Below are 27,664 nucleotides of genomic sequence, written 5' to 3'. Positions count from 1 at the left end.
CGTGCCCGCCCCCCCCGGTTGAGCGCCCGGTGCAGGGGAGGGTGAGACGGAGCCTACTCCTCGCCTTGTCACCGAGCCCGACCACCGCGCAGCCGGGTTAAATCGCGATGCGCCTGCGACAGCACCGCAGCTGAGCGTGGAGCTGGAAAGAACGACCGTACTTAGCCCCCCTTTTCTGGATGCCGGGTTGGTTTTTTGGGGGTTTTGGAGGATTTTTTTGGCCTTTAAAGCCGAAATGGGAATAGGAGTTACTTTGCCCTGTGTCAGGTGAGTGCCTGGCACAGCTGGGGGAGCCCTGGGAAAGGAAGGTTCAGCAACAGGAGCCCGCGCCGGGAGATCACAGTGCCTGACCGGAGATGGGCAGAAAGACCTATTTCAGACTAGTTCAAGTGGTCATTCAGGAGTTACACGGAAAAAAATCCCCATTAAAGTTGTTTTTGCGTACTCCCTTGGTGAGTCGGACGCCGTACCTCAACTGTCTGCTGTGCGTTACTCGTTCCCTCGCCTTTGAAAACTCAGGAAGTGTCGCTCTTTGTGGAGCTGAACTCTGCAGGTTTTCTTGTTGGGAAAATCTGAATTTGGGTGACTGACAGGAGACCTTTGAAGACTTGACTTTACCCGTAAATGTTCGTTACCTGTATTGAAAACCGAAGATGACACAGCTGCTGGCTAATGACTCTCTCCACAGAATCTTTTTCAGATACACTGTCTTAATAATCGCATGAGGAGCCGCTGCTTGTGTGAGAGGAATTACATCTGGATTTGATAATCCTGCTTGACCCAGAAGAGATTTATTTCAAACTAACTTTCCTCTTATATTTTTAAGAATATTTTGTCCAGTTAGGAAAATACAAAAAAACTGAAGCTAACTTAAGTAGCCTTTCTTGCTTTTTTCCCAAGTTGGCAAATACTTTTGCCTTCCCCTCCTGCAGACCCTGTCAGGGATACGTTACAGACCACAAGACAGACTGGGGGTAAGGGCAGGAGGGGAAGATGATGCTAAACGGTCTCTCCCTTCCCTGAGAAACTGAGCAAAATTTCCTGTAAGCTGCAGACCTGCGAGGGAGCCCTTAGGTACTGTGAGGATTTGACCTAGGCAACCTGTTTAGCCAAAAGCAAAGTCGTCAGGTAAATGATGATGTAAATGCGAGTGGGATTAGTTGAAGGCTCAGAGATAAAGAAATGGGAGTTATACAACCACCAAATTACTACGTTTCCAGACATTTAGTATGAAGAAAGTAAGGAACTGATATTATCAGCACAAAACCCACACCTACACGTTGCTGTGTAGATGCTGTACTAGTTGGCTGTCACCTCATGTACCTTGTTAAACTTCAGCCCTGAAACCCCACAGCAGTTATTAATGTTCCTGTGGTACTCGTCCACGTAATTTGCTGTAACACATTCTCACGTTGGATAATATTAGGTGTCCCACCCATGGTATATAAATAGTCGATGCAAAGTATGTAAGAGAAGAGAGTATTTGAAACCACGGCTTTGAAGGAAAACGGTCGTTGAAGTTACTCTGTTGGTAGCATCTAGGCAAGGTGTGCCTTTCCTTTGCCTCACGTTGTCAGCTTATTTCATTTATTCAGCTGTATGTTTGGGTGCTTCAAAACTACAGGAATTATATCCATGGAAAATCAGGTCCTGAGATGAAGTGCATATGAAACAGGGATGGAGAAGGCTAAACGTGTGACAGCTTAGAAAAGTGCCCTTGGGTGCAGCGAATGATGTTGGTCCTCAGCTACCGAGCAGCACTGAACAGGAGCGAGGCACTGGCCAGGAGCAACCCCCAGCTCCCCAAATCACTGCTGCCGCGGTCCGATCCCCCTCGCTCTGAAGAAGGGGCCCGCTGTCAGGCCAGGCGCTGCCTGTTTGATGTCGTGAGGCTGTAGCTCTGTTTAGCTACTGGCGTTCTGTAAATACAGTAATAAACCAACTGGTCCGAGGGAAGGTTTCAGCTAATCGTCATGACCTGTGGTGTCTAAAAATCTCCTGCTCCCTTATGTTAAGAGAGCCTGTTTGTAAATAGGGCAGGTCCCCTGCATAAGGACAGTGTTTTTATTCACACCCAATGACCAAACACCTCCACCCACTGTTGTTGTTTTAAAAGACTCCAGCTGCTCATGAATATAGGGTCAGGGAGGGCCGCCTAAATGTTTCTCTGTGCTTTCTCCCCAGCTCAGCCAGCAGAGCTGTTTCCTGTTCTTTGTTTCAAGGCTGGGGTTTGCGTCACACATTCCAAGTGGCATATGTGGTGCTCTTTCCTGTTTCGGGCTGTTTTCTGGCAGATTGGTAGCCTCGTCCAGGCCCCTTGTCACTGCCCCTCAACTCCCAATCCCCACCCAGTGAGTTATCATGTCTCTACACACTCACGATTGCTTAAGATGCCTGTGTTATGTCATAATGAGGTTTCCAAGTTAACCTTTAACGCGCGCCCTCGACTCCACTATAGTTACGGGGTGAACCCAAGAGCTTCGCCGTCTTTGCTAAAAACTTGTACTCGGGTCTCCAGAAAGTTGTGAGCCAGTTTTGTGCTCCCTCTTGCTCATCGCCTGATCTGGAATAGCTCCATTAAAGTCACAGCGTTACACTGGTGTAAAAAGAGAAAAGAGCCCACATGTGTAGGGTCATGCTTGTCCTGCCCTTACCCAACCCGAGCGGCCCACCGTAAGCGCTTTGCATTTCCACGTCTCAAAAGGAATAGGTGTTTTCTTCTTATGCAAACTATAAGATTCACTGCCTTCCAGATGCGACACAGAAAACGGCACTGCTGCCTAACTTCTCTTTGGAATAAACAGATATGGCTGTCCCATATTTTGCATTATTGAAGGCATGAAAATCTTTTACTCCCGTTTTTATATTTGTCTTCTCCCCACGCCCTGTTGCAGGCAGACATAGAGAAATAGAGGAAATTCAGACAGAGACATAAATCTTTCTGTTGCTCTGGATCTGACAGAAAAAGACCTAAAGGACTCAAGCCAAAACTCACTGAAATCAAGAGAAAGACTTGCATTAACTTCCATGGGCATTGAATCAGGCCCTGGGTGAAAATGCAAGATGGGGTGTTTATTCTTCTCTGTCGCTTACAGGCCAAAATATGCATGGTTTCTCTGCACACAGAAATACTTCCACCCTTTCATTTTACCCCTTTTTTGCTTCACTCATTTTTTAAGTAACTTTTTAGTTCCTGCTCTTGCACTTTTGGATGCTACAAGTTAGCTGTTTGTGATCATGGCAGGTATCTTTCAAGAAGTATCCGAAATACAAGCTTTAAACTTCCTCTTTCAGGCCTTAATTGTATGTGAAACATAAATTTTACTGAACTCTGCTCACATCCTTACCTCAACTTGTTTTTTGTCTGTTCAGAAATCCAGATAACAAGGAGTGCTTGGCCACACAGTTTTGGTAAGTTGTTCATTGATTATTTTCCTTTGTTACTCTCAGTTGCTTTTACTTAGTTGTTCTTCTTTTAATTTTACAATACCACGAATGAGTTTATCCATTAGAACCCGATAAAATATCTTAATTCTGGTACTGTTAATTTGCACAGGATTTCAAACATGTTTAATCTTTTTTTTCCCATGATGGAGGAAAAGTGTTGCATTTAACTGCATTTAATATTGGAAACTGCTGTGTAATAAAATGCAGTAAATTTTGTGGTTCACACCTTTTCATACCCAGAAGTTCTACAAAATCAGGGACTAAGATTAAAATTATAATAGTTTTGTAAACCAACTTTTTAATATTAATTAACAATGCTAACAGGAGGTCTTTTAGAGTTCCTTTATGCTGTCAGCATTGAAGCTTTGTGTTTTCATTTCGAGGCTAGTTCCTTCCAATCCGGAATATGAAGTTTGGCAGAGCTGTTTTTAGGAGAGTTTTAACCCTTCTCTGTTAAGCATTCGCTGAGGCTTCCTTTGAAGGTTTTGTAGCCGTAGTTGATATCTCCCAGGGGAAGGAAGTGTAAGTGTAGATCAGCCAAATGGAAAGATAAAGGTCTAACAGGTTTTTAATAGTAAAGTAAGCCAGAATGGAAAAAAAAACCCAAATGCGTGGTCTGCCTATCGTGCATTCAGTGTGTGTTACCGACAAACTAACTTGATCCATGAGGGCATGACAGACTTTCCACTTTTTTAAAGAGTCTAAGCTGCTTTGATCACTGGCTCATTTGTACCCACTCCACTATCCAGCTCTTCTCCATGTTTTCTGGAGGTTTTTTTCTGGTTCTTTAGGTACATAGAAGTTCATTGACATTTGCCCTGTATTCAAGTCCTCATTCAAATTAATCATTTAGGCTGTTATTCTTAAATGTATGCTTCCTTTCTTTAGGATTAGATTTTTTTTCCTTCCCCATACTGTTAAAGATGTTGAATCTCTTGTTTCGTATGTTTCATGAAATAGCAGAAGCCTTTACATAGAGAACAGTATTTTCTCTCATAATAAAAGGATAGGATTTATATTTTCCCATTTAAATTATCTTCAAAATTAACCACTTAAGAAAAACACAACAAAAAAACAAAGTTCAGTTTGGTAAGGAAAGATTATCATACCATTCCACATACTCCACTGGTTTTCAAAACTCTGATCTTTTATCCTTACTAGACTGTTTCTCCTTCTAAGAAGCAGCTTGAGACAGGAAACCAGACAGCAGTCTGCGCCGATAAGGGAGAATATTGTCTCATGGAGGTGCCTCAAGAGCTTTTCTTTCTTTCTTCCCTAGGTTCAGTAAATGTAGAACAGAAGGTTGAACAGGGTTTATATGGGCTCTATTTATTTTTGGTAGTGAAGATGCTTTCTTAATGAGCACTGCAAGAGCTTCTCTGCCCAGCATTTTTACACACAAGAAAGTCATTTACAGGCATGTGGCTTCAAAGAGCCTGCAACGGTGTTACTGTAAATTTAATGGAAATACTGATTGGTCTGCTACACAGCTGATAAATGATTATGTCAAAGCAGTTCTAGGTCAAACAAAGTGACATCAGCAAAGTTAGGATGCACAAGTTGTGCAAAAACCCCAGATTTTTCAGCCTACTTGCAGTTTTGAAAAGAGGAAGGTAAAAAAGGAAAAAATATTTTCAAGTCAATAAAAAGAAAAAAAATCTGAAATATTAAATAACAGAACATATAGGAATATTAATTTTTTTTGAGCCTATCAAGTAAAACTTTAAGCAGCAAACTTTGGCCCAGGTACTATTTTCTTTTTATATCCTCGCTTTTTCAAGAGTTACTACCATTTCCCAGTGGAAATCCAGTGAATAAACAAACAGAAGGCTACTGATCAGTGAAACATTTTCTTGGCATACTAGTTCTTCGTGATTCTCCCCCTGTTCTTCGTGGGCTGGCTGCTCCAGTCCCTTCCCCCCACGCTGTGTCTGGGCCTTAGCTCCTTGCCCTGCTCTTGCTTGCCTTGACGGGGTCTGGCTGCTGTGCTGAGCTGGAGAGTTTCTTTGCCGGCTGCTATTTTGGGGCCCAGCGCAGTTAAGCACTTGCTTACTTCCCATTAAAGTTAATGGAACTTTAGAAACCCTTTTTTTTTGCTGACTCAGGTCTTGAAGAGCAACTGGTACCGTAGGAGCAAACACAGCTTATTAGCTTTGGAAAACACTTTTTGTATTGTTTCCTGGGAATCCTGCTCTCAGAACCTGTTTTTTTCTCTGTCAAGCTGTCTTTCAAGGTTCCACTGAAGAAGACTTCTCCCCCAGGTTCAGAAAACCTCCCCGCCCTTTGGATTTCATCAGTGGAGAGTCTTCTGATATTATCACTTCTCCTTAGTATCAGGGGAAGTTTGACTCGAGGCTCACAGAAGTAGTAGTTTCAGAGCGACGGCCTAGGTCCCAAAGGGACTGGGTGGCCTTCCCCACATGGCTGACATTGGCTGCTAGATCCCGACACCAAGAGCCGCGGTGTCTTTGCGGAGGGCGCTCGTGCAGTGCTAATTTAGCAGATATTGTTACTTTATTCTGTAATTACACCAACAACAGCAGTCATACCTTGAAGCTTTTACACAAAGCCTCGCTGTGCCATGGGGCAGCATTCCTTGCCTCCCTCAGGCACACAGGTTGAGAAAGCAAACCCCATGCATGCTTTCGTGCAGGGTGAAGAGAGGTAGAATTTATGGTCACCACCCCCCTGGTCTGGTACAAGAGTCGGGTCACTGGCTGCTCTTCAGGTACTTGATGAGAGCAAAGGCTCTGAGTTACGAGGGAGGCATTGTAGTTGTTGGATGTTCACGATCAAAACTGCCCCTCCACCCCAGCCTCTCACGGCAGGTCTGCGGAGTTGGTGGACTTGGACGGTAGATGAGCAGAGCTGCCCGGAGCAGCTGCAACGAGGTTGCTCTTCTCCAGCTGCTCTGCAGTGCAGATGTGTAGCCTGGGTACATTCTTGAACTGCTTTGCTCATTTATTCCAGGGTAAATAATCCGTACAAGTGCTTATTGTCAGAATACACATTAAGTACCTTATAAGCTTTTATTTACTCTTAATTAAGTCTCTGAAACAGTAAACCATACCTGTCAGGAAGTTAATATCGAGAAGTCTTCAATCCTGACAAGGCAATGAGCTGTCACTGGCTGCTCTTCAGGTACTTGATGAGAGCAAAGGCTCTGAGTTACGAGGGAGGCATTGTAGTTGTTGGATGTTCGCGATCAAAACTGCCCCTCCACCCCAGCCTCTCACGGCAGGTCTGCGGAGTTGGTGGACTTGGACGGTAGATGAGCAGAGCTGCCCGGAGCAGCTGCAACGAGGTTGCTCTTCTCCAGCTGCTCTGCAGTGCAGATGTGTAGCCTGGGTACATTCTTGAACTGCTTTGCTCATTTATTCCAGGGTAAATAATCCGTACAAGTGCTTATTGTCAGAATACACATTAAGTACCTTATAAGCTTTTATTTACTCTTAATTAAGTCTCTGAAACAGTAAACCATACCTGTCAGGAAGTTAATATCGAGAAGTCTTCAATCCTGACAAGGCTACCGATGATGCAGTTCCCTTCTGGAAGGGATACTTCACTGAATATTGGATCATAAGGGCAGAGTTCGTGCTTTTTCTGGCTTGCTGTCTTCACTGGACTTCAGATAGGAAAATACTGAGGGACTTTGCCTGGACTTTACCTTGCACCTGTCCTTATTTGCATACAAAAACCAATTGCTTCATTTGTCTTTCTGAAGTACAGGGTGTGAGCAAAATCTTATCAAAAGCCGTGTCCTGTTTGGACAAGTTGGACTGACTTGGCAGAGGTCCACAGGGTGGAGTGAATGGGAGGAGGCAAGAAAGTAAAACTGGGTGGCTTGTTAGCAGAAAAAGAGGGGGAGAGAGGAAAAAAAAAGAGGTGGAATGTTTGCCTACCGGATTGTAGTTAATTATTTAGTTTCAGATTACATGCATTTTAAATTCTTTTAACCCACATGAAAAAAAACTCTTTAATGCAGAATAGTTTATCTAATAACTTGAAAGACAAAGGCTGTTATTTTTTAATACACTTCTTATAAATAAATTGTTGTCTGCTCACTGTTATTTCCAGGGTACCTCAGGAATGAGAGACAATATTTTGACTTTCCAGAAATTAGTTGTATTTACTAAACAATTTGTGGGCTCTCAAACAAGTACATTATGAAATCAGTGTGTAAAGTAGAACCCAACTGTTTTTTCATTCCTCTGTAATAGAAACAGATAAGGCTGTTTACCTTCCCTATTGCCCCCTTCTCTAATGTTTGAGAGAGAGAGATTGGGAGTTTTTGACTCAGTAGGCATGATTTTACAAATAGACTGGGAAAAACTACTGACTTCTTGGTAGTGAGTGTGCATGCCTGTATTTGCTTGTGAATGTGGTCCAAGCAATTGATTCGGAGTATTATTTTTAAATACAAAGATAATTGTTTTGTGAATGTATTTGTAGCCATAGGAAAGTGTCCTTCTGAGCTAAATCCTAAATGCCAGACCCAGAGCTGGTTTATATTGACTCTGCAGCAGCTCTATCAGTTTCCCCCACATACGAATTTGACTCTCTGATCTGGACGGACAGGACCAAGCGTTACATATTAATTAATTTTCTTTCTTCAAAATTGATTTCCAGTCACTGTCAAATGGGGAAAAGAAACCTAACGCTAAAGAGTAACGTGATAAAGTGCACAATTTCTGTACTATGATGCAGCAATAAAAGTAACGTTTTCCTCTGCTGTTCTTAGATGACTGGACCTGAGAAAGATTGAGAATTACTTTTCACTTTTATTCAGCACAGTACACTTTCTGTTGTCGATGTCAGCCTAGCTCCTACACAGTAATTTAGAGCCCTCTCAGGAAACACTGAAATGTGTAGCATGACATGTGAAATGTGTATCAACTATCTTTCACATACTTTCTTGGACTAAAAGGTGAAAAGGAGTAACTCTTAAACTCAAGAAAATCCCAATTTTAGAAGTCATTTTTGAGGAGCATGACTGCTTACTTAGAACAAACTCTTCTCCCTCTCTCTTCTTTTCCTTCCTTTCTTTCTTCCTTCCTTATCCTGGAAACCTGAAAGCAAGTAGTTTCAAATTTTGTACATGAAGTCTGAGCAGCTATATTTTTACTGTAAACATTTTTAATGTCTAAAAGTGTAACTTTTTTTTCCTGTTTTCACCATGCATGTACGTGTGTGGGAACATGAATGATGCATGGATACATATATATTTAATGCATAGATATGTGGATATATTTCTGGGAAGACAGCCTTCTGAAACGTTAGTTCTTAGCGATGTGTAATGTTAAAAACCTGGAAAAGATAACCATTCAAAGAAAAATAGTATAATTAATAACCTTCTCACAAGCATACTTGAAGTATTTACAAAATTATCACAACTTTTAGCAAATAGTGCCATCTTACACAACCGCCTCTGAAATAAAACTGAGTGTTAAGTTCAAACTGGAAATTATATTGAGCTGCTCTATTAGTGTTACTGGGGTGTTTTTTGGATTCGGTTTTGTCAGGCCTTTGTCTTTTGTAAGAAGAATTACAAAGATACTTCTTACTTTTGTAACAAGAATTACCAAGGTACTTCAGTTTGCTTTTGACACTTGGGGTTTTTTTCCATTATTCAAAATATGCACTGTTGTAATGTGTTTCCATAAGTCTTTAAACTTTTTTCATATACCTGATGAATGATGGACTTGACACATATGCCATCTTCATCTGGAAACTCTTAATAAATTTTTGTCTATAAACAGACGATAGTTAACTGCAAATCTGTTCATTATCATAGGCTTATTAGAATTGTTTTAATTTGAGCAGGTACATCTTAAAATTTTCATTTAAATTTCTGGGTGAGTTTTCTGGCCAAACAACTACCAATCTGTTGTTGAGCCTTTCCCCTGCTTCCGCAGGGTGAAGTTGTCTGGATGCGGTAGCCTGGCTGTATTCCTTTCTTTCCAGTGCCATCTACTGGTCAAAATTGAATCTGGGGTTTTAGCGCTTTTTTTTTTTTTTTTTTTTTTTGGTCCTCACGTTTTCATAGAGGTCATACCACTTCCAGGCAGGGCTGTGAACTCTACAGTGTATGGTCAGAACTTGCTCCTGTAACATCAGTCATATAATGTATAACCCCAAGTGGTTTATAAAAAGCTTGCCGACATCTAAATGTCAATGAGAACAACTTTTCCTTGCTTCTCTTGGTTTTTACTCTGTACCCTTATGGCTTTGCCCAGAAGAGCTATCTCCTCCTTCACAACCTCTTTCCAAGTTGACCATGGCAAGTGTGTAGTATAATAGTTCGCTTGTGGCATGCTTTATGCTAAACACTTTTATTTCAGGCAGGTTGAGATGGGCAAGAATTGGACAAGTGAGGTTGAATGCTGTAGAAAAAAAAACAACTGAAGCTGCCCAGAATACAACCAGATTTTTTTTTTTGTGGTGCTTCTGCACAGTTTGCACAAATTACTGTTGAATTGTCAGTAAATTCATTATCTCAGGGAAATAAGTGGTGTGTTTTCCTTGTTGAGTCACTGCAGCATGTTGAACGGACCTCACCAAATTAGTCCTGGATTTTACTCTTTCTTTTGCATTGATTTCAGTATCCCTGGACATGACAGTTTCAACTGTTCTGTCAGGACTCTTAGAAAAGGGATACCCTCTCCAGAATCAGTTCACTTTTATAAACAAGATTATTCTGAAGTTGTAATGCTGATGAGAAATGCCTGGTCTGAACTGTGATGTGTTGACACACTGACAGCTAATGAAAGCGACAAATCTGTGATTTTGGTATGCTGATGTGCACAACAAAAATGCAAATTAACTTTCATTAAAGTGAGCACGTGTCCCTTTGTTTCAACAGCAATTGGGAAGGAATAAACTTGGAATAACCAAAATATTTAAATGGAGCCCAGTCAAATATTTAAGAAGTTATGTTAGAGATGGATAAATAGTCACATTAATCTGAGGAAATAGTAAATTCTCTGCAATTCAGGAAGTTGGTTAGGGGATTTCCTGTGACTTTCTAACACCTTGTCTTTCCCCTGCAGGCCGGGACATCAGAGGCATCAGAACAGGTGAATAAAAAAGATGCTAATGTTTGACCCAGTCCCTATCAAGCAAGAAGCCATGGAGCCTGTGTCAGTGGTAAGACTTTTAAAATACATTAGCCTTTGAGATGGCACTATATTTTTTCCACCTTTAAATTCATAGCAAGATTCCTCTAAGCTGTGGACTACCTTGAGAAAGGCTGTGAAGCTATATTTTGCTCTTAGGGCAATCAAATTCACATTCTGGGAAAGCTTTTTCTGCAGTTTATGGATTTATTGCCCCTGAATGACCTGCCCCATTACCTCTGCTGGTGCTCCCATCCCCAGAGCAGGGAACATCCAAGTACTCCTCAGCCAGTGCAGTGCAAATAGGATCTCTGTAGCTCATGCTGCTGGTGGAGGTGGGTGGAAATGAAGTTACCAGACTTGAGAGTGAAGTGGCAAGAGCCTGTGGTTTCAGTGTTACACCCTTGAACTAAATGAACAGCTTCTCGCTGTCACCTCTTCTGTTTCTCTCTTGGTCTTGACAACGTGTGCCTGGGGCTAACTGCGCTCTAAACAGCAGAAAGTAATCTTGACTGAAAAAACAATGGCTTTTTGCTGGGTAAGCCGGGTGCAGTGCCTTACAGTGTGAACAGATGAGAACCACGGCACTGGAGGAGGAACAGGGAAGAAAGGGGAAGGCGAGACTTTTCAATTGGGTTAATTTTCCCTCAACTTGGTGTATAGGGTCATCTTAGAGGAGACTGTCATAAGTAAAAGCAACAGGAAAATGTGGCTGGGAGCAGACCAGTGGGAGTTGTAATGATTTAGACTGCCAGGGAAGTACAGCCTTAGGAAGCAGTTCCATGTATACTTCACTGTTCAAGTTCAGGCTGACACTGAAAGGGAAGGTTCAGGCTTTTCTCCCTCCTTTCCAGCTTTGTGTCTCCTTTGTATGACGTGAAGCAATCGTGTGGCCACAGAATGATTTGGATCCTTTGGATCAACTCACTGAATGGTCGTCATTTCTAACCCACCAAAAATACCCCGCTTTTTGGTCAGATTTGGAAGCTGATGTGACTCATTCTGTGCGGCTGCTCAATGCTACAGCAAGAGGAGGGGTAGGACGAAGAAACAGGACCTCCCCTTTCAGCAGTAGCCTGCAGTAAGATCAGATTAAATGTAACATGAAACCACACTCCTAGAAAGGCTGATTAATTAAAAGGGTGAGGTCAGTGTGTATAAATTAGAGTGCATTAAACTCATGCTCTGAATGGCATCTTTCAGTGAGAAGTTTGCTTCCTGCTTTATTTACTTCAAATAAAGAATAGAATAATTGTCATCAATTTAAATGCATCTGTAAGCATTCTGATTTCTTCAGTAACACTTTCTGAGACTTAAGTTTATATGCATTTTGAAATTATTGTTTGGCTTTCGTGGGGTTTACTTAGTTGACAGCAATGCTAGAAAAATAACCGATCTATCACTGAGAGTGGGCGTAGGACAAATTCCAATATTTGGGTCAACAAAAAACCTTAGTATTGGCCCGTCTGTCACTTCAATCATAATTATTTCATAATATTAAGATTAATGGTGATTATCCAGGAATATTGTCTGTCAAAGGCAGAAAATGGACCACTTTTTCAGTAAAATTGTCATTACCTGACTAACAGAAAATTGCTTCAGAGACTCTGGGCCATCTTTTGCATACGTCTGCCTTCATCTCCCAAAGAAGGTTCTGCAGTGGCTTGGGATGATGCACAGGAGAGACACCAGACCCTGCCCCAGACAGCTCTGTGCCTCTGCAAGATGGACAGGGTCGGTCCCTCAGCGGGCTGACCAGGAGAGGAGTGAGCAGCCTTCCCCAGACAGGATGATGAAGGAAAAACTGCAGTGGGAAAAACAAGGCAGCGTTTCTGAGCCACGTGCATTCCAAGACTGTAGTTCCAAATGGTGCTTATCCTATACCACGTGCTCCTTGCAGAGGTGGTGCTTCCCATGCAATGGAGCTCTGGAGTCACGTTGGGTGTTCTTACAACTCGATGTCATCACTCTGACCAGCCTTTAGAGACTATTTAGAGCATTTCACCAAATCTGTATGCTTACTGCATAATGTTAACCAAAAAAAAAAAGCCAGGAAAGGAAAAGCAGAAAAGAGAAAAGGGCATTTTTTGAGTTCCCCTTGCAGAGATTGCTCTGGTTTCCCTTGGGCTGAGGAGTGTGTGTGTTTCAGCTTCTGTGCACACACAGGCTGCGTAGCCCCAAGCCCTCAAGGTCCTGGCTTCCCCAGCGCTTTTTGGTCTCGCGGCTTCCTTGGAGCCCTGCTGCCAGAGCTCCCCAGTAGAAACTGCCCTGGAAACACCACTAAGGAGAGGAATAGTGGTATGGAGAGGACATAGGAAAGGATAGCAGCCACTGAGGGTGTTAGTTTTCTTGATCTTTTGAGGAGGTGGAAGGGAAGCGAAACTGTTAGAGCAATGTTTTGGAGGTGCTAAGCGTAGTATTGACTTTGCTGCGGGCTGTCATAACTCTCAAATCTAAAATCAGGCTTTATTTTATTGTATCTTTAATTCTGGTGGTATCGTTAGAGCCCAAACTAAATGAAGCCCCTTAGGAATTACTGGTTATTTTACCTGAACATAGACTGACTGTAGATACGTGGTCTGTCTTTAAAAATCCCATTACTTGGGATGGGAGAAAGAAATAAATTACGGCTCTGACACCACTGCATTTCAGGGTGGGTGGCTGAAAGGATTAACTATACTTCTCAGATGACGGAAGCTCGCACCCACAATGTTTCATCGCTGCACCAACAGCTCATGCTAGTTATTGAATTAAATTATTGAACACATTTTATGACAGCTTTTAATAAAATAAAATATGACAAGGTCATAGAATCACAGAATGGTTTGGGTTGGAAGGGACCTTAAAGACCATCTAGTTCCAACCCCCCTGCCATGGGCAGGGACACCTTCCACTAGACCAGGTTGCTCCAAGCCTCATCCAGCCTGGCCTTGGAAGACGGTCATCTGAGTCCCAATATTTGCTGTGAGAACTTTTTAAACATTTGAACAAATCCCGGTGGCCACGTAATGAAAGAAGTTGCTTTTTTATGCGTTACCATCTTTCTTTAAATTAAAATAAACAGCTTTTCTCTGCCCTTCCATCAGTCCCAAAACTACTTGTTTCACCCATTTTTAACGACAGCTGTGTGCTGTGTGAGGGGTTGGGGTCTTAAGTACTGTACTGGAATACAGATTGCAAGTGGTGAGAATGCTTTTTTGTGTATTGGCTACTATTTGGATGAAATCCTATTCATCCTCTTACGTGACACCAATCTGACAAATAGTGTAAGCAGGTCCTTCGCCTGGTTCTGTTACTCTAAGAGGCTGGTGAAATTTTTGAGTTAAAATCATAGAGTTATGTAGTTTATAAAAGACTTGGTGCATTGCTTCAAACTCTGTTTGCCTGTGTAACAAAGATGATTGTGTGGTAGTATAACAGAATTCAGCTAATTGTATCAGATTAGTGCTTGAAAACGTCCCCTCGTGGAAGCAGCGCTCTTCTGAGGGGGGATAGGTGTGCTTGTGGCATATTTGGCCAGTCTTTATTCTTGCTAGGTTGTGGAGAGGAAAAGCATGGTGGTTCTTTCTCCTTTTGAAGGTAGATTTAATTATACAAGCCACATGGATGTGACTCAAAAATATTAAAAGTTCCTTTGATTTATTTGCCAGTTTCTTTGTGGCTTCAGTGGTCTGGGTTGTATTATGGACAAACAGCAAGGAAAGGTAAATGCATTGCTTTGTAAGGCCCAATGAGGGGAAGTGATGAAAGGAAAGGGCAGGAAATCTTAGCGGGTGGATTTAGATTGAATATCAGGAAGAAGTTCTTCCCGGAGAGGGTGGTGAGGCACTGGAACAGGTTGCCCAGAGAAGCTGTGGATGCCCCATCCCTGGAAGTGTCCAAGGCCAGGCTGGACGAGGCTTTGAGCAACCTGGTCTAGTGGAAGGTGTCCCTGCCCATGGCAGGGGGGTTGGAACTAGATGGTCTTTAAGGTCCCCTCCAACCCAAACCATTCCGTGATTCTATGAAACATAAAAAAGAGCGACATGTAAACTCTAAAGGAATAAATTTTGAGGTACAATACTGCATCTTTATAGTGACCTATTGTAGTGACATGCGATTCTGCACAGCAGTGTTCAGGAAAGCAGAATTTATAGGCAAGTGAGAAGTTGTTGGGTATTTTTCAATCCAAGGCAGACCAAACTCCTGCATACACTAATTCCCACATTAGAAATCCAAGGAAAATGTATCAGCTTATAAATACTTCAGGCAAACAGCTCAAGGATATCTAATTTTCCATTGTTCCACCAGAATACTTCGGGTGAGTTCTGGGACAGGGGAGCAAAGACTGCTCTTGCAGGCTGGGAAGTTCACTCATGCATCCTGCAGCTGGTGGCATTTAGAAAACCAAACACGGGTAGTGGGGCTTTTTCTTGTTTGCCATTGTTAACGCTCCCTGTTTGCTGAGTCAGTAGTCTCCTTACTCTCCCATCCCATATCCCCCAAGGGGTACTGTCCACTTCCCTGGCAAAGGGAAAGCAGCTTACCAAATCTGAAAGCAGTGGTTCACATCAACCTGATGGCAATTGCCGTGTCGCAGGGAGCTAGAAACTGAAATTGTGCTGTGTTGAAAGGTGCAGAAAGCTTGACTTCAGAACCAGGAGAAGGATCTGAGTGTGACTTAACTCCAGACAAGCAGGGTTTCAAGCACACTTCATTGACAGTGAAGCAAAACAGTTTTCCACCAGACAGCAGGGATTCTTTTTGTAGTTCTAGCATCCTTTTCAACTTTTTCACCCTTTTTCTTCCCAACACAGACAATTGGTCACACCCCATTTTTCTATTACAACTTTATCTGCAGTTCAGATAGAAAAATAGTAATTAAAATAGCAGAAGGAAGAAAAGTTCAGAAAAACAATTTGACTTCCCCAAACTTAAAAAACAGAAGAAGCTGTTAAATCTGTGCCAGCTTAATTGCAACAGTGAAAACCACCTTTGCAGAATAATGCAAGGCATATGGGGTAAAATGCCAAGTCCCTAAAATAATCACTTTCTAAAACCATCGTTATTTTCTTCCTAATTCTTGGAAAGTATTTTTTGTTTATCAAAATATATATTACTCAGCTTCTTTAGTTTACGGTTCTCTGCACAACAGGAAAAAATAATTGAAATATCATGGAAATGATTGTGTAAAAATACAGTAGTTTTATACTTCTAATCTGATTCACTTTCTACCGTTTTGAGCATTTTTTTAAAATCCCGCTTACCAAAGTCATCTTGGTACCAAAGAATTTGGCTGTTTTTTAATATTAGTGTGAAACTGCTTAGCCTAAACGTGAAGCTTTACTTGTCTGGAATCCACAGATAGCGTTTTGTTTCAAAAACTTACAACACCTAAGGGCTTAAATACTGCGTGGATTGCATTTTCTGTGTCTGTCTGCTGTGTTAGAACATCACATCGGTTTCCGTTGTAACTTATCAGTTAGTAAACGACCGCAGTTTTCAACACTTTTTAAATGCAAAATTGATCTGGGTAGTTGTGTAATGATACTGTACTCTGCAATGAATGGTAATACTTCTTGGTTTACAAGAATTATTTACACTAAAATGTGGAGATAGTCCTGTAGGTCAAGAATAGCGTTGGGGTTTGTATGGTCTTGTAATGAGAACTGTAACTACTCTAACAGCAGTATTCTTCCAACATGCCAAATGTTTATCCTTGTACCAGTTTTCCAAAATCAAACTGGCTAGTTAAGTGCTTTACTTCTTTAAAGGAAAAAAGTTTATAATTTACCTTTTGAGTAACTCTTTGAGTTTCTCACCCATCACTTATATAGTTTAGCTGTGTGGTTTTTACTGCTCGTAGGGTTCAGACACGTAATTTTTCGCTTCATTGATGATTGTTTTCCAGTTACTTAAGCAGTTGATTGGGATCCATTACTTGCAATTCCAAGTACAGTTTAACTCCCCTCTTGCTTGACTTTGTGATCCTCAATGTATAGTTACATGCTGGGCATAGGACCCTGTGTCTCCCAGGTCAGTTAAGTAATGTGCAGCTTTGTATATGAAAAGTGGGTTTTAAGGGAGAAAAAGAGCTGAGGATTTGTTTTCATCATCTGTTTTACATTGCTTCTGAAACAGTTAGTGAATCAGTACTTGAATAACTTCCTTTGTGTGAGATTTTAGGCTTTATTTAGTTCACTTTTATTTAGAAAGGACATTAAAGTGCTTTCTTGAAAACTTTCCTTTTGCATCCATTTTATTAGTCGCCTTTCTTTTTCAGCAGTAATTGTGTGTGTTGATTTATTATTTGATTTTCTTTTTTTTTTTCCACTCCTGACAGTCATACCCGTCCAATTACATGGACCAAATGAAGCCAAACAAATACAGCGTCATTTATTCTACACCAAGTGTGTTGCACAATAAATTCTACTCAAACCCCGAAGGACTATCAAATGGAATCCAGATGGAGCCAGTAGACCTTACGGTGAACAAACGGAGCTCACCGCCTTCGACGGGAAGTTCTCCTTCCCCTCTAAAATTTCAGACTGGTCACAGGAGAACTTCGCCTGGATTGACTCTGTCCTCACCCAGCTCACCACTCAGTAAATTCACACCATCGCCCCCAGGAGTACAGCCTATTTCCATGCCAATAACAATCCCACCCGTAATGGCCGCTGCTCTTTCACGCCATGGACTGAGAAGCCCTGGAATTCTCCCGGTTATACAGCCTGTTGTGGTCCAGCCGGTTCCTTTTATGTATGCTCCCCATCTTCAGCAGCCCATCATGGTATCCACAGTTCTTGCAGATGAGATGGAAACTCCAAGCAGCATGCAAGGTTGGTGTGTCGAGTTCTTTCTTTATGCTGTCTTATCCTGGGAAAATAACTGTATATCCATGCACTTTTGCGGGGGGGGGGGGGGGGTTTCTCATTTTAGGAAAGGGAACACAGTTCTGGTTCTTCTGAAATACGCAGGCATGGAATTTAATGTGTAAAGATTTTACCAAACTTACCAAGGTCATGTTCTGTTCTGATTTATACCAGCATAAAGTTGATTATCTACTGAGATTTGGACTGATGAAAATGGACAGAAATGTTTTGAGTCATGGTTCATCAGGAGATAGACTAAAACTGGAAGATTTTAGCATAAACTGTTGCACTGAACATAGAGCCGGGAGATTTCTTTTGTTTTAACTATAGATTTTTACATATCCATGTTTATTTCATAACTGCACATTTCTGATGTGTGCCTTCCCTCTCCCACCCTCCCACATACAGTGCCTGTCATTGAGTCTTACGAGAAGTCTACACTGAAGAAAACAATCAAAGTAGAGCCAGGAAGTGAACCATCGAAGACTGACTTCTATCCTGAACAAATGTCACCTCCAATGATGACCTCATTGTCTCCCCAGCAAGTAATGTTGCAAGAGTAAGTAGCTAACAGTTGCCCCAAAACCAGCAGAATAGTGAAAAGCAGTTCGTTGCAGAAGTTACCCATATTGAGGAGTGGGAGGGCGTGGTGCTGTGCTTTAGAACATGTGTTAGAATACAGAAGAACATCCTCCCCCACCACCACTGTGAAATGTGATTTCAAGTGTTTTTTTCCCTCTTGAGCAGTACGGGAGCAGATACGTATTTATGCATCGCAGCCACATAGATCTGCCATTTACAGAATGCATTTCTAAACTAATGCTAGTCCCGGTCCTACAGTTTGCTGAAAGGAGGACTCCCAGTAAGCCAGTGATACCTGTTTATGTAAAACCAGCATCAAACTGGAAAGATACTGTAGAGACATCTCATACTGATCTCTCTCTGTTACCTAAATACCTTTCATTAAAATTATTTTAGTTTCTTGGAGGCCCTCTGTCTTTTAAAAAATTTTGGCCACTTGGTGGAAAGAACCTCCTCAGGTCTAAAAGTTACTACAGAACCACAGAATGGTTTGGGTTGGAAGGGACCTTAAAGACCATCTAGTTCCAACCCCCCTGCCATGGGCAGGGACACCTTCCACTAGACCAGGTTGCTCAAAGCCTCATCCAGCCTGGCCTTGAACACTTCCAGGGATGGGGCATCCACAGCTTCTCTGGGCAACCTGTTCCAGTGCCACACCACCCTCTCCATGAAGAATTTCTTCCTGATATCCAATCTAAACCTCCCCACTTCCAGTTTAAACCCGTTACCCCTTGTCCTGTCACTACAGGCCCTTGTAAAAAGTCCCCCCCAGCTTCCTGGTAGCCCCTTCAGGTACTGGAAGGTGCAATAAGGTCTCCCTGGAGCCTTCTCTTCTCCAGGCTGAACAAGCCCAACTCTCTCAGCCTGTCCCCATAGCAGCGGGGCTCCAGCCCTCTGAGTATCTTCGTCACCTCCTCTGGACTAGTTCCAAACAGTCTACATCCTTCTTATGTTGACTTCTGTATATATCCAGTGAAATTCCATGTTTACCCAGAGCCATTGTTCCGTGGGTGGGGTTTTTGACAGCTCATGGAGTTCCTAAAGCTTTTTCTCCTCCCAGCCACCTGTTTCTACCCCAGTACCAACTCATTGTGCTGGTAAAACTGTTACTGGGGCCACCCCATGAACTGCATCACAGACCTAATTGGGTTTAACACAGTCCAGAAGGGCTAGAAAGAAGGATTTGGAAAGACTAAATAAATTCCCAGGAAGTATGTGAAGAGCCATGGGCACCCTCCCATTTCATGTTTTCCTAGGGAAAATTCTGTCAAGTTACAAAAATCATGGAGTGGCCCGGCACCCGGCTGATCCCTCAGCAGCGGTGCTCCGGGCAGGCATGCTGGCTGCTGGAACTGAGCTGAGCTCTTGGTACGTGACCTCAGCATCCATCTACGCCCTTTCTTACTGCTCACCGTTGCCCTCAGAGCGGTTGTACAAGACCTCACCTCGGAGAGTGGGGAAAGAAAGGGCTCCAAGCCAGGCTCCCAAACCCAGTGTGTGAGTGCAGGGTGATTCAGAAAGAAAGAGAAAGCATGGGACGGGCAGTCTTCTGCAATTCCTTCAGAAGGGTGCCTCTTCCTCCTGCTCGTGACCGTTCCCAGGGCAGAAGGCACGCTGTGGCTCCAGGGCTAACTGCATTCTGCACGGCCTTCTTGTGGGCACCCCTCCTCCTTTTCAAGTCTCTAACCAGCCTAGATGCAGCTTCTCGACTGCAGGCTCTTTGCAGTTAACTAGCCACCGTTAGCTTTTATAAATGCTATGCTGTTCATTTGAAAATAAGATTTTAATGTATTTTATTGTAACAAGCATATAATAACATAGAGAACATCCATGTTTGCTTATCTGCCATCATGGGCCTGCCCCACAAGGGAGTCAGGTCTGTAGGTACTTGGAACTAATTTCTGCTGGGTCAGGGCTGTCGAATGGTTCAGTTTACTGTTGTCCTTTGATAGGCCTCTCTAACAAGAGCAAAACCAGTCAGTGCTGTTGCTGGCTGATACCTCACTCTTCCTTCAGGGCTGACTTCTGCACGCTTGTCACCTGCATTAGCAATTTGCATTCATTACTCCCAACGAGTCCAGCTTCCACAGGAAATCCATCCGCTGAGCAAAGAATATAAAATTTGGTATCACGTGTAGGTAGCGTTGTTACGAAAACCGTTTGGATAGTCCATGTTTCCAAAGCATCTCCTCTGCTTGCCCATGCAGAGCATTATGTTTATGGAGACCGTGTCCTCACGTTGTGATGCCTTAAATTGCTTCCTCGCTGTCCTGGAGGGCTGCAGTTCTTGCTTGTGCCTAAAGCCAGCCCTTTCCAGTTCACATTCTGCTGTGTCTGCCACAAGAAGTTTGTAAATGGTAGTTTTTATCTCCTTATCATTTAAAAAATACATGGACAAATCACACAAGTTCCAAGATGAGAGACCTAGACATTTATAAGATTTCCTGTTGTCTCAACAGCTTCATCAGCCCTCTTTCTGCATTAAGAGCCATAGTTAGGCAATTTTTTTTTTTTTTAACCATTTTTCATGGAATCACAGAATGGTTTGGGTTGGAAGGGACCTTCAAGATCATCTAGTTCCAACCCCCTGCTGTGGGATTTCACAGGTTCCAACTGCCCACAGAGCACTGTTCAGGCACACATGCTGCATTAAAAGGTCATAGGAAGCCTCCAGTCTCACTTTTTTAAGTGACTGATTTGCTTATGGTTAGTATTTGGGATGCAGATTATATGATGTTGGTGGTATTTCCATAGGGATTGCTGGACTGGCATATGTCTGATAGTTGACGTATCTATGCAGTTCTTTCTAAAATCAAGCCTGAGGTTATAATCTCTGACCAAATATAGGAAGTCTCGTTAACATATTTTCTAGCGAGTGCAAGTGTCAAAGCATGACTCCTGCTGTCAGCACACTGTGGTCTGTGGTAAAGAGGGAGAAGAAGCTGTTGACATTGTAACATGATGTTTGGAAGATCACAGAACAGTTTGGGTTGGAAGGGACCTTAAAGACCATCTAGCTCCAACCCCCTGCCATGGGCAGGGACACCTTCCACTAGACCAGGTTGCTCAAAGCCTCGTCCAGCCTGGCCTCGAGAGATACTCTTATCTATTAAAGAATGATGCTTAAATGGTTAGACTTTTGAATTCGTATCTGATTGTGTAAGAGGGAATGAAAGAATTAGGGGGCTGTGCTTTTGTTATTGATGCTTACTTAATATTTACATGTGATTTTTGACACCACCTTCACCATTTTTTAAAAGTGCCACACCCTATCTGGTTGTTGGTAACATTCTGTAGTCTTGCCAGCCTCCTTTCCTACAAAGGGAAAATGAGACAGCTCCTCAGTGCCTTTTTTATATACTCGCAGATTGAAAACCATCACAAACGCTGTACAGCCAATATCCCTTTTCCCCCTTTTTCCAGATGTTACCATGTCCAGGACTAGCCTCCACACACAGGGCTTTAAACCAAGTCTGCTTGCTGTCCTAAGCCAGACCTTCTCCAGAAGGACTGGGGTGCAGCAGCGTTTCTCAGGAAGCTGCAGGCCTGCCTGTCGTGCTCAGGAGTACGTGCATCTGTGCCTAACTTCACCCGCCGGCGTTTCCCGCCACTGCAATATTTTCACCTAGATCGAATGTGTACTTGAAGGGTGCATCACTCAGCAGTCGCAGAAACACCCAAGGAAGAGAATTTGGTTCACAATTTCCAGCTTGTAATTTTAATAAAAGAATTAATAACAGAATGAAACTATTCTCACATTGGTAATTCCCATCCTGTTGCTGGGGGGAGCAATAGAATTTTTTTTTCCCATTAACCACGCACAAGATTTTCTGTCTTGAGCACGTGCCCTTTGTTTTGCTGTAGGTGTTCAGCGTTTCTCAAAACTACGCCCTAAAGGAGCTTGGTTTAAGAAACAAATATAAACTCGTCTTGTAAAACGTAATTCCATCAGTAAAGAAATGTGAAATACAGTAACTGGGAAAAGATGGGAGTTCTAGAAAGCTTACATCTGTCCCATGGAGGAGCTGGTTTTGCTCCAAGGGATTCTAATACCGGCACGCGTTAATGTACTAGATTTCAGTGAAAAGCTAAAAAATACCATTAGAAGCACTGATACAGATGTGCTGACGGGCTGAAAAATGCGACTTTGTGAGGTTGCAAGATTTGTAGTGCCACTTATTTTGGACAGACGTCCTTACTTCCTTTTCTGACACTGACATGGAGGACAAGGTTGTCCCCAGTTCTGCAGTGGGGGTGTTGTTCAAATCTCCGCAGTCCGTGACACCGTTTGAGGAGCTCGATGTGTTTTCACATGCGTGAATATCGACCGTTTTGTTTGTCACGGGGGGTCCATGTGTACTTAGCACATGCCTTACCTGCCCTGTACCTGCGAGCTTCAAAAGCAAAAACCGATGTTTATGAAGGTGGAGGGACAACTTCAGACATCCTGTGGGTGTGCCACCCAGGCTAAACTCTACTTTTAGGAATTGACGTCAGTGGTGTAGGGAGGCCGCACCCTCCTGCCAGCACCAAACAGGAAATTCTTAATTACATTCTAAAGGAGTGGCTGGAACAATAAAGGTTTGAGTTCTGCTTTGAAACCCTAAAGATACAATTTCTTTAATAATATGGAATAGCTCTTTCCAATTCCCAGTGAATTCGTTCCATTTGAAGGAAGAAAAACTGTGAACAAATATCAGAACTCTGTTGAACTCAGAGTTTGAGAGCTCTGGGTTTGACTGAAAAACAGGAGTTTGAAGGGGTTTTTTTCATTTCTAAGTTTAAAAAAAAATGTAGGGTATAGTAAAAATGGCTACATCATGTTGCAGAATGAGTAAACATTTAAAAATACTGCTACTAGAATACACAAGATTTGCTAAACTCTCTTGAATTTTTCGACATGCATGTAATGTCGTTCTTTCTGCCAAGAGACAGTGGTAGCGAATAAAGGGCCCTGTCGTGAATCACATTCGCTGAGGTTTGCTGTGCTAGATGTTTTTCATTTCTAACATTCAGTTTGACTTTGCAGGAATCACCCCTCAGTTATAGTTCAGCCAGGAAAGAGACCTTTACCCGTGGAATCTCCAGACACGCAAAGAAAACGCAGAATACATCGATGTGATTATGAAGGCTGCAACAAAGTCTACACTAAAAGCTCCCACCTGAAAGCTCACAGGAGAACCCACACAGGTTGGAGCCTTGCTGTGCTTTTCCCTCGTCGAGTCTGTGGGGAGTAGTAGACTAAGGTTCTAGTTTGCGCTGATGGCCAGGCGACCACAGGTGTAAATAACAAAATGACAGAAGGTAGATCTGGCATTGATCTGAATATATTTACAATCTGAGCAAAAGACAGAGGGCGTAGCAGGAAAAACCTCCAACAAGAGGCCGTAAGCCAAAGCAGGGTCATGGTGTATGCTGCACATTCACTGGCTCTTTGCTCATTTTCTGTCCACTTGCTTGCAGATTACTCATTCTGCACACCCCGTAAACACCAAATCCGTTCAGATTGCAGTGCCTCACCTCTTACATCACTCTTACATTTGACTGAGGCTTCATGGGAGTAGCCCATTTGCAAAAGTCTGGACTTTGTGCCAAACACCAGCACATCTGCTTCGCATGGACGTGCTAACCACTGGTGCGATAGTGCTCTTGGCTGAGTGAGTGTTCCCATAAATGTATCTCCATTCTCTCCAGAAATGTTCATCTTGGCGTGCGGAATGAATGTACGTGCAGCAAGGTTTTTACAAAAACGGGGGACGCTGTTAGGTAAAATGGAGCCCAGTTCCTGTCTGTCTTACACCAAGCCAGCCCTTTACCTGTTGGGCAGCATGATGGTGTTAAGGACAAGGAGGAACACGTATTGCAAAGTAATGACTAAGAGAGGTTTGAAGTTGAGCTACTTGGGACAGTGGTACCAGTTATTTGTAACTTGTAAGAGGCTGCAGGAAGATTTCTGCCTGTTGGTAGCAGCAGTCCTTCCCCCCAGCTAATCTAGAGTGTGAGGTCCTGGGTTTGAAAAGACTTGAACACATACTTAAACCTTCACACTTCTGGGCTTGATGAGACAAAACAAGTGCTAACGTGGCAGAGCAAGGAACAGAGAGACAATAAGTAAGTTGTCGGCAGGAAACAATTCTTCGACCTATGAACTTTGCCTGCGCAGTTTCTCGCACAGAGCGCTCTACAGCCCAGGGCTGCTTGGGGGCTTTCTGAGTGTGCATTTAAGGCCTTGCTGAAATTTGCCAAGGCAAGAGGATAAACATGTTGAATATTTCACTGATGTGCTTGTGTCTTAAATCCCTTTTTGTGCATTTCTTTTTTTCCAGGTGAAAAACCGTACAAATGCACCTGGGAGGGATGCACGTGGAAGTTTGCTCGTTCTGATGAACTCACGCGGCATTTCCGCAAGCACACGGGAATCAAACCTTTTCAGTGCCCAGACTGTGACCGTAGCTTTTCACGCTCGGACCACCTTGCTCTTCACAGGAAACGCCACATGCTAGTCTGAACAGCTTCTGTCCTTGACTCTTGTCACACGTTTATTTTGGTTTTTTTCACACGTGCATTTTGATTTGGATTCAGCTGGTCTGAATCTCTGAGTTTATACCATTAAAAGCTTACGTATGGTCAGTAACAGATGTTCTCTAACCCTTCTATGTCCTTGCCACGGGTCAGACCTAAAGAATGTGAACATTTCTGTTTCTCTTCTCCTAGGGTTGCTAAGCAAACCCTTGCTGCAGTCAGTATGTTTAGTGTATTCCGGCGTGAATAAGGGAATTTGTGAACTAACAGCTTTTGTTGGTTTCTTCATATAATCAATCCAGCATATACTGATAAAGTAGTAAATGTTACTGAATATCCAAAATGCTAGTCCTTGCCAGAGACTTTTATTTATGTGCCCTGTAAGGGGATACACTCTCATTTTATGTTCAGCAATGCAATGAATGGGCTCTCCCAACCGTGTTGATTTCTGCAATGTGGTTGATACAGCAGTTTCAGAAAGGCACCCGACCTAGAAATCCCCTCTGCCCGAACAGTGAATAACACTGTGGAAATAAATCTAAGCAATATCATTACTTCACAGAAAGATTGAATCATAGTATCATTTACCCCAGTCGAGAAGGAAAATTTGCAGGAATTTGTCTATACGTAGTATTGTGTCTCTAAACCAGTGTCATCTGTCCTCTGTATTGTAGCGGAGTGCCTATCCTTGGGTGTATCGCATAATGTCCCGGTGGATTTGTTAAATGAGGACGTTGTGTGACACGGTATGTCTGGTTTCTGTGCGAGTGGATGGCTGGAACACCCACGGTACTCTCCCCTGACAGGGCACTAAATGGTAGTCATAGAAACCCACCACACCTCACCGCAGGGATACAGAGTATCCCTCTACAATCACTCCCTTAGATTTCCTCTCCGAAGTATTTCTTCTCTTCGCTATACCTGTGCTGGATTCAGCCAGGAAAGGGTTAAATCTCTTTACCGTGGCTGCTAGAAAGCTGTGTGATTGGCACCAGGACTGTGAGAGCGGCTTCGTGGTATTTTGCTAGCCGGAGTTAAACCACGACAATACCTCAGAAACCAGCAATCGTGTTAAAACTGCTCCGAACCGTACTGCGAGTGCCACTGTCATACACTACAGTATTTAAATCTATTAGTCCCCAGTATTTCCGTGAGGAGGTGGCATCCGCGCTTCTGGTGATAAATTGAGTCGCGTGCCCGATTTGGATAAAAGCGTACAGCGAGTCATCTACTCGACAGCTGTGGTTTGTGGCTGGTAGTCCCTCAGTGCTCGGTAGGCAAAGCTTTCCTGGGGATCCCATTGAAATACATCGGCAAGCCTTGACTCCCCCCAGTCAGCAAACACCACTCCGTAGGTAAGATAAACCGAATCCGAGCCGCCCGCGCCTGACCCTGGGAATGTTGCTGTCTCGGAAGCCCGCGGAAAGGAAGGTTTCTGTCTTTGTCAGCTGGCAGGTTTTGCGGCGCTGCAAGGAAACGGGATGTGTTTCTCCAGACCCTCGCGCACCGGTGCGTTTCTGTCCGTGCCCCTGCGTACGGTAAACGCCGTTCCCTGCAGTTCAAACATTCCGAAGTCAGGCTGTCGTTTCTCTTGGAAAAACCCACTGGAAAATGGAGGGGTGAGGGAAGGAGGAGTTCCATAAAACTCCCCAGGAGGAGGCAGGTGGAGTGTCCTGAGGAGCAGGTAGGCTCTGCTGTTGCATCCCGCGGAGCCAGCGGCACGCGAAGAGCCTCGCACGTGCGAGTTGGAGTGCAAAGAGCCTTCCCGTGGTGGTGGAGTTCAGCAGCTGTTCCGCTGACGTCCGCATACCCATAGAATTGGAGAAGGAGGGGATCTCTACTTCCTCGAGAAACGCACTCCTACAGCGGGTGCTGTGAGAGTGTTGTTCCAGTTGTGTAACAGCTGCGTGGGAGTAGAGAACCGGCAGAGTTCAGGAGCAGAGCCCCGATGGTGTGCCTGACGGAGGGGAGAACAGGGATTTGCAAAGCGGGGCTGGGAACGTTGCTGGGAGGGAGATCCGTGTGCGCTGTTGGAGCACCACGCGTCCTCGCCACTTCGCCAGGGCTAGATCTGTCTTCTTGCAAGGCCATCATCTCCTTATCCATGGAGCTGGAAAATCCGAGAGTCTTTTTTTGGTTGGCTGAGTTGTTACCAACATTGAGGAACTTGCAGGGGCGAGAATGATACGAATGAGCAGCTGCTCTAGAATGGGGACTTTTGTTGGGTTTTTTAGATCAGTATTTTCAGAGGTAGCGATACGATGTGGAGTCAGAATCGGGCCCCTTCATTAGGCTTTCGTGGCAGTTCCATAAATGCAGACGTGTCAGTGATAGACCTGTAGCATCCGTCACTAGCCTACAGACATCATCCTGGGATGAAAGCAGTGCTCCATTATATTCCAAGGAAAAGAGCCGATAACAGCCTATAGAAATAAGCAGCTTCATGGAAACTGATCCCATTTTATCTTAACAAATGCAATACATAAAATTCGGGATGTTTAATATTCCTTTTCTCTGTTTCAAGGCTTTCACCAAATGTCTTCTTCAATTTTCTTTTTTAAACTAGAAATCTAAAATCAAGTACCCTAAAAGCAGAAATTCTTTGTAACTGCAAGTTACTGTGGAGAATTTAATCTAGGTTATTTGCTGTGTTCGTTCAATAGCCTCCGTACCCTTTTCCTGAATATATTTGGTGGGGACAAATACAGTGAAGGTGCAATAGAACTTTTAAATTTCTTCATCCACGTGCCTTGTGGTTTAGGACAACAGAAATGTAAATCTTTAATATTTGAGATTATTTCATGCAAATGCCTTGTTTATAGGATTTTTCACTCACACCTGTGGTGTCTCTCTGGGATGTCAAAGTCACAAACGCGCTTTCATCTTTCAACCGAAAATGTGAATTTCCATCTTAGCTGGCTCACGGATTCATTTTAGCACACTTTGACTGGAGGCCTGTCCTCATTTTTAAACATACACAACCGGGTACATTCTAAAAGCCAGTCCTTCCGTCATTGCCCCCAGGAGAAGCCAGTTTAGATACGGTTACAAACCCTTCATCCAGCAGAATGTGTGTATTTAAAAACCCCCAACTTCTTCACTAGCGGTATTGCACTGGGCAGCGTGTTACAATACTGTTCTACTAAA

General features: G+C 43.2%; 1 protein-coding gene across 1 annotated transcript; it reads left to right on the top strand.

The window, feature by feature from the left end:
* Positions 1-3,363: 3,363 nt before the first annotated feature.
* On the top strand, positions 3,364-24,860 carry KLF3 (Kruppel-like factor 3 (basic)). Its single transcript, XM_010153316.1, has 6 exons — positions 3,364-3,411; positions 10,497-10,593; positions 16,885-17,380; positions 17,822-17,972; positions 23,025-23,185; positions 24,322-24,860. Exons 2-6 carry the CDS (start codon positions 10,537-10,539, stop codon positions 24,501-24,503), a joined length of 1,047 nt encoding a protein of 348 aa, XP_010151618.1. The 5' UTR covers positions 3,364-3,411; positions 10,497-10,536; the 3' UTR covers positions 24,504-24,860.
* Positions 24,861-27,664: the final 2,804 nt, after the last annotated feature.

The sequence above is a fragment of the Eurypyga helias genome, unplaced genomic scaffold (genome assembly GCF_000690775.1).
Source record: "Eurypyga helias isolate BGI_N326 unplaced genomic scaffold, ASM69077v1 scaffold38026, whole genome shotgun sequence".
NCBI lineage: Eukaryota > Metazoa > Chordata > Aves > Eurypygiformes > Eurypygidae > Eurypyga > Eurypyga helias.
The sequence above is the reverse complement of the archived record's forward strand: the minus strand, read 5'-3'. Positions and strand labels throughout refer to the sequence as shown.

Bases quoted from the DNA above. Each gene is read 5' to 3' on its own strand.
- KLF3 (XM_010153316.1), top strand. From the start codon at position 10,537: ATGCTAATGTTTGACCCAGTCCCTATCAAGCAAGAAGCCATGGAGCCT. The intron at 10,594-16,884 runs GTAAGACTTTTA...CACTCCTGACAG, and splicing joins CCATGGAGCCTGTGTCAGTG to TCATACCCGTCCAATTACAT. The intron at 17,973-23,024 runs GTAAGTAGCTAA...TTGACTTTGCAG, and splicing joins CAGCAAGTAATGTTGCAAGA to GAATCACCCCTCAGTTATAG.